This window comes from Varanus komodoensis, unplaced genomic scaffold, assembly GCF_004798865.1.
Source record: "Varanus komodoensis strain SLA01 unplaced genomic scaffold, ASM479886v1 scaffold25, whole genome shotgun sequence".
Taxonomy (NCBI): domain Eukaryota; kingdom Metazoa; phylum Chordata; class Lepidosauria; order Squamata; family Varanidae; genus Varanus; species Varanus komodoensis.
In genome coordinates this window covers 7033938-7040696 of record NW_025335661.1, presented here as the reverse complement: position 1 = coordinate 7040696, position 6759 = coordinate 7033938, and the positions used below count along the sequence as shown (strand labels likewise).

The 6759-nt window shown below is 42.4% G+C and overlaps 1 protein-coding gene across 1 annotated transcript in view; it reads left to right on the top strand.

The window, feature by feature from the left end:
• The first annotated feature begins 3288 nt into the window (after nt 1–3288).
• Nucleotides 3289–6759, top strand: part of CUL3 (cullin 3) — a 56393-nt gene continuing 52922 nt past the window's right edge. The window contains exon 1 of the mRNA XM_044432723.1: nt 3289–3722. Coding sequence (XP_044288658.1) covers nt 3657–3722 — 66 coding nt within the window. The 5' untranslated portion in view covers nt 3289–3656. The remainder of the gene's footprint in view (nt 3723–6759) is intronic.

The window sequence follows — 6759 nt, the reverse complement described above, 5'->3', positions numbered from 1 at the left end:
TTTTTACCATTCATCATCCGTCAAATACATTACAGTAGTTGCATTTGTGCGACCTCTACGTAGCCTTTTCCACTGAAGAATGTGCCTGGAACAGCATTCTCATTTCTTAAACATGTATTTTGGCAGTTTGAAAACAATAAGAGACAAGCTAAAGCTTGGAACGTATGTCTCTTCAGATGCACAACATCCATTATTGTATGAGCCAGTGTATCCAAAATGGCAACTGAAAATGTTGTTTAATGTAGTGTTCTTCAGGCTGTGGACTCAGAACCACCAGTGGGACTTAACTGACTTTCAGGTGAGCCTCAAGGTCGCTGCCCATCCAGCATTTCCTATCATGAGCACCCTGCAGCCTTACGGCTGGATTGAGGCTATTATAAGTAGCTCCCAGCATGTGTAGCGCATAGGACATGTGTGGGTGGAAGGCAAGGAGAATTAGGAAGCATAACTATATCATGCAAAATTGGAAGAGAAGAAAGAAACAGAGAAATATATAGAGGATAAACAGACAGAGCAGCCAAAGGTAGAAGAGGAAAGAATGGAAAGAAGGGAAGTGCTAAAAAGACAGATGGACTGAGGGGGCAGTAAAGCAGAAGCACCAGGGGTTGCTGATGCTGCGCCTTTGGGCATCCTCAGTGAATTTAGGTAGCCTGGAGATGTTTGGTGTATAGGAGGGAAAAGGGACAGTGAGTATTTTGAAAATAGTAAGCTTGAGAGATAAAAAGTCAGTATTTTAATAACAACCAAGCAAGCAAGCAACAAGTGCTACTGAGAATAGAGAGGAAGGGGATGCAGGGGGGCTGTTATAGGAGGAAGAGAATGTAAAAGCAGCAGGAGGGAAGGACTAAAAAAACAGAAAATTTGGGATAGTGACAAAATATTAGATAGGTATAAAAAGACAAGAAATGAGTAAAACAAAATCTGAGAGACATGTGTACAAGAAAAATACAAAGTCTTCTGTGTTTAGAATCTATGGGGTGCCTGAGCCCTGAAACTTTCAGAGCCACTGAGTACAAACAATGTGAGAACCCACTGCAGCAATAAGCTCTGGTGGGTTGGTTGTATTGTGAAGTATCAACTATTAGCCCAAGAGACTCCAACTTAGACTCAAGCATGGGTACTGTGCTCCTTCCCTTCTGCTCCTTCCCCAGCTCTACCAGGCAGAGGAGAAACTAGTCTGCTCTACCTGACAGCATGTCACTGAATCCCCATAATTTATTTATTTATTTATTTATTTATTAAAACATTTTTATGCCGCCCCATTCGCCGAAGCCTCGGGGCGGCTTACAACAATTAGTTAAATAATTATAATTAAAAATATAAACATTAAAACTAATAATGCAATTAGTTCAGCTTCCAGCCACTGCACAGATCATTCTGCTGTGTACTGTTGTCCAAACCAGATCAATGTCTAGACTTTACTTGGAGAAAATTGGAGTTGAGAATTTCTTACTATACCAAAATCACAGTAGCAAAGGATTTAGCAGTTTCAAAAGAACAACTACATATCATCAGAAAAGGATATCAAGGATTGTTGGGTGATTTTGCTACTTTCACCCCACCCATGGGGTCCCAGCCAAGGTTTTCAGTTCAACTAGAAATAAAGCTTATTTCCATTTATTTATTTTAAAATTATATGCCATTGAATAACCTGATAGGTATCTAAGATACAAAACCAATTTAAGTTACAATTTTTCTGCAATCAATTGCTGTTCATAGAACAATGCATTGCAGGCAAGTTGTTAAAATGAGGTTTCAAAATACCTACAGCAAAAGATTGTAATGATGGCATCTGGTGGACCTCTCTAGACCTCTTTTTCTCTTTAGTTGCCACATAGCTGCCTCCATGCTAGGTTATTGATAAGTCTACAATTTATAGTTGCTGATTGACATACATTACTAAGGGCTTTGCTAATGCTTTTATTTTGGTGATGGCTTCTCTTCTTTTTCTTCTATAAAATCCAGCTTTACAGAGCACCTGGCTAACAGCTGATTCATGGACAATTTCTCCCATCTGAGGCAGATTTCTCTAGATCATCATTGGCCTCTTGATAGTTTTTCTAATGTCTTCCTTATCCAGTCATTGAGTTTTGGTCGATGGCTTTCTTCTGGGCAGAGCTTTAGGTGAACCATGTTATTTGCATTTTGTAATAATGAATTTAACATTATTATGGGATTTTTGATGTTTGAGATTTGGCTTTGTATTTAATTTGGATAAACTGCCTTAAAGACTAACAAAACATAATGTTTAAAATATTTAACTTTCTTAGGAAGCCTACTTAGAGAAAGCTAGTTTTCAGGCTTACACAATGGCTGTATTTGATGAAGTCTTGGGCTTGAGTCCAGATTCCAAGCATAAAGCATTCCAAATGGCCCTTAGGTTATTGCCTTAGAGTTTTACCTTCCCTTCTTTTAAGGAGGTAACTTCTTAGGAAGGGTGGGTCACAAACATGATCAATAGTAACTATTTTTAATCATATTTATGTTAACCAAGACTGCATGGTTATCTTTATCATATATAGTGGTTTGCTGAAGTGTGGTCTATTTTAGGTCAGACCATGGTGAAAATGACTAAGTTTGCCACAGACACAATGGTACAAACAGGCTACTGTATCTTAAAATGACACAGCAACCATACATTTTCTAGTGTCTGTCTGAGGAGTAAACAACCAGAAGCTCTCCAGCTGTTTTGCTCCACAACCCTCATAAAGCTCAGCAAACAGGTTCTGGTGTCAGAATGCATGCAAACATGTTGTCCAAAACTTCTACAGGACACCAAGTTGTCCACCCCAATAATATTTTTGTGGGAAGGAAGGCACTGTACTGTTGACTCAGTTCATCATATGGTATGCCTTTGTTCTCCCAGCTCAGCTGATGTGACTTTTGAGGCATCTCAAACCCTTCCAGACGTTTCTAAAAGATACGTGAAGGCGCAAAACTCGCATACTGGAACACGTGTTGGCCAATAGAGTGTTTCAGGGAAACATACGACACCCCAAAGAACAGGCGAAACAGCTCTAACCCCGCCTCTTCCCTCCTCTTTCTGAGAGTCTTCCACGTGACGAAATTCTGCTCCTCCTCTGCTCCATCATTGGCCAATCACCTACCCCACTCGCCCGTACTTATCCCGCCCCCTCTTGGCCGAGCCGCCTCCCAGCTTCAGCCGGGAAGAAAGAAAACGCTCCCTTTCTCTACTATCGCGGGAACCGTTGGCCTCTCGCGATAATTGCCGCTCTCCCGCTTGCCCCCTGTGTTTCCATTCCGCTCCCCCCTCATCCCTCCTCCCCGCCGGCTGCGCTCCTCCCCTTTTCCTCCTCCCTCCCCCTCTCTTGCGCCGCCAGAGCTGTCTGTGTCTCTGGGTGAGGGGAGGGGGCTGCTCGGCCCTGCGCACTGAGCGATGTTTAGCCGCCATCGCGGCGGCGGAGACGGAGGAGGTGCTGCTGCTGCTGTAGGTGTAGGAGGCTAAGAAGGCGACGCCGCTGCCGCCGATACTGAGAAGAAATAGCTGCCCGGGCCTGCCTCGCCTCAGCAATTCTCTCGCCCTCGGGAGTGAAGGTCGCCGCCGCCGGCTACTTGAGGGGGATTCTCCCCGACCCCTGTCCCTTTCCCCTCCCCCCGCCCCTCAGGAGAGGGGCTCCGCTCCCGCCAGCACGAATATGTCGAATCTGAGCAAGGGGACGGGCAGCCGGAAGGACAGCAAGATGCGGATCCGAGCCTTCCCGGTGAGTGAGTGAGTGAGTGAGTGGAGAGTACGTCGCGGCGCCTGGCCGGGCCTGGCCTGGCGGCGAGGCGAGCGCCGGCCTCGGCCTTGCCTGTCTCGAAGGCCTGCCTCTCTCGCTGCTCTGTTCCGGCCTGTCACAGGATCTCGAAGGCCGCGGAGAAAGAGAGACGTCGGCCCGAGTGGCGGCCCGCTTGGGAGTCTCTCAGGGGAGGTTGTCACGGATGGGAAGGGGGTGGGGGAGCCCAAGTTCCCGTCCCCGGAAGCGGAGAGGGAGTTTGGAGGGCCGGCCGTCTGCTCCTGGAGAAGGAGACCCAGCTTCTCCCGGCCCGTTCACAATGGCCTGGCTGCTACCGCTGATTTTTTAAAAAGCACGACAGATCTGTAATCGTTTTCCTTTTCTTTTTAAAATAGAAACTCAAAGTGCCCAGCATCAGTCAACCAACCGACCCGACTGGGAGTGTTTCAGTGCCCACCTTTGCAAGCTTGTTTTTCCTATCCCCAGAGTCCAGACATTAAACTGCATATCATAGGGATTTAAAGGGCAAAACATCTGACACTGAAGTTACAGCAGACATTTTTTTCCAGGCTCTGTTTTGAACGTTTCTCTGTGGGATTCTTTGCCATTCGAATTATACCTCAAATTGCCTCATATCTTCTCTGATTGTCTCATAGTTGCTTCGGCTAATTGTTGACAACGAATAAGACGCACAGGCTTGACTTTTTTATTTTTGTAACTTGTTAAGGTTTATGGGATGATGGTTTGTTTCTTTTTCGGTTAGATATTTGAACCTGTGTCACTGAAAGCCAGAATGCACAGCTATATACATAAAGGGGACATGTAGTTGCACTTGATCTTTCTAGACATTTGCTATGCTTGATTTAGGAAGCTAATGGCAAATAATAGTTGCTTTCACAAAGGAACTGGCTATTCCTGTTTATGAGAATGAACTAACAACTATTAGTGTTATTAGCATTTGATCAACCTGCAGTCACATCCTTGATTTTTTTTAAATCCTATTTACTCAGAAGCCCAATTAATACTAGTAGTATTTACTTTCAAGTATACATAGTTAGCATTAAGCAATTCAGTGTGGTTAAAAAAGCAAACCCTGATTATTATATTTATGCCTTCCTTTTTAGCTAATTTCCCTTTAAAATTCCATTTTACATCCCTATACACTTGTAACAGATCTACAATTTTAAATAAAATGATTTATTCTTGGAAGCCTTTGAAGAAGATACCTAGTATTTTAATTATCTTTTTCAATAGTTTAAATGCTTTTTAGGTAAAAGGGTTGACTGCTAAAACAATGGAATAATGTCATGAAACTCAGCAGTAACAAAAATACTTGTTAATATTTAATAAGGAAAATGTATGCTACAGATATTTTTAGAGGTCTTTTTAATTTGGATAATGGCAGTCACACATCAAATACTGTATGCAAGAGTTAAACTCAATAAGATACAAAACTTTGTGGTCGGATAAATATTTTTTAATTCTGTTTTCTTGCAGATGAAGTTATAAAATGTCAGTGGGTGAAGAATGCTCATGAAGGCTTCTCTCACAAAACGGCATTATTTTCCACATGGAATGCATTTTTGCTAGCAATCTCATAATCTGCCTCTTTATATTGCTTAAAATGACTAGATTAGCTTTTTTCTCTACTTATAGGGGAAGTTCCATAGTAATATTTGGGGATAGTTGCAACAGTTGTAGATTTTGTCTACTAATTTACTGGTTTTTGTACTGGAACTCCCTGTCCTTATTCTCTTGAAGAAATCAAATTGGAATTCTTCATGTGTATATAGGTGGCCATGGAGGTTCTTTCGTGTTCCATATCGTAGACAGCCAACAGGGAAGCCACATCTGAAGGCCTGTCATAATTTATTTGTATTAACACTGGGGTAACACTACTTAGGAGCAGCTGATGTACAAGCACTCTTGTACAAACCTCTCTTTCTTGTGCTTGAAATATAGGTCACACTGTTATATTTATTGATACAATCAACATGCATGGGAATGGGCATTCTTAGCCTAGGTGCTCAAAATAGCAAGGGGTTGTTTCTAAGTGACATGACTGATGAAGTCTGGACACTAGGCTGAAGAAGTTACCTGATCAATGAGCTGCATATTCAAGCAAAGAACAGTATATCTGTGATCAAATGAACCATGGATACCATGTATAAGTATTGGAACTTGTTTTGTAAGAAGAGCAATATAAGGATGTTCTATGTCATTTTTTTTCAAGCTGGTGCCCTCCAGAGATTTTTAACGCACAATTCTCAGAATTTCTGACCTTTTTATCTGTGTTGTCTGAGGCTGATGGGACTTGAAGACCAAAATACCTAGCAGGCATCAGATTGGGGAAGGCTTATCTTAATTCAAATTACACAGTGAACTGTGTAATATAATTAAATAGTAATCCACATGGATCACTACATAAGTATGTACAATGAAAGTATTGATGTAACATTGTCAGAAACCCTTATTTACCACTTTTTGAAACTGTCTTATTGGTAACACTTTGGATTTGTGCTCATGCTTTGTAAAATTATGACACCTGCTTTAAGGTTGATGCCTCAAATGGAATGGCTCTTAAAATACTTTCAGACCAATGAAATCATTAGGGGCCACATGTTGTTGGTTGAAAGCACAGTCTACTATTGCCATATGGTGCTAAAAATCTGCTGACCCAGGTTCAGTAAGGTGGATAGACTTAAAACAAATTTCTGGGTATTTTAAAATGCTTTGGGGCATGTGTCCTTGTATATAATACACACATTTTGTTGTTGTTAGTTGCAAAGTCTTGTCTGATCTATCGGGACCCCATGGACAACATTCCTCCAGGCCTTCCTGTCCTCCACCATCCCCCGGAGTCCACTTAAGCTCACACCAGCTGCTTCAGTGACTCCCATCTAGCCACCTTATCCTCTGCCGTCCCCTTCTTCTTTTGCCATCTATTGTTCCCAGCATTAGGCTCTTCTCCAGGGAGTCCTTCCTTCTCATTAGGTGGCCAAATACTTTGGCCACCTAATGA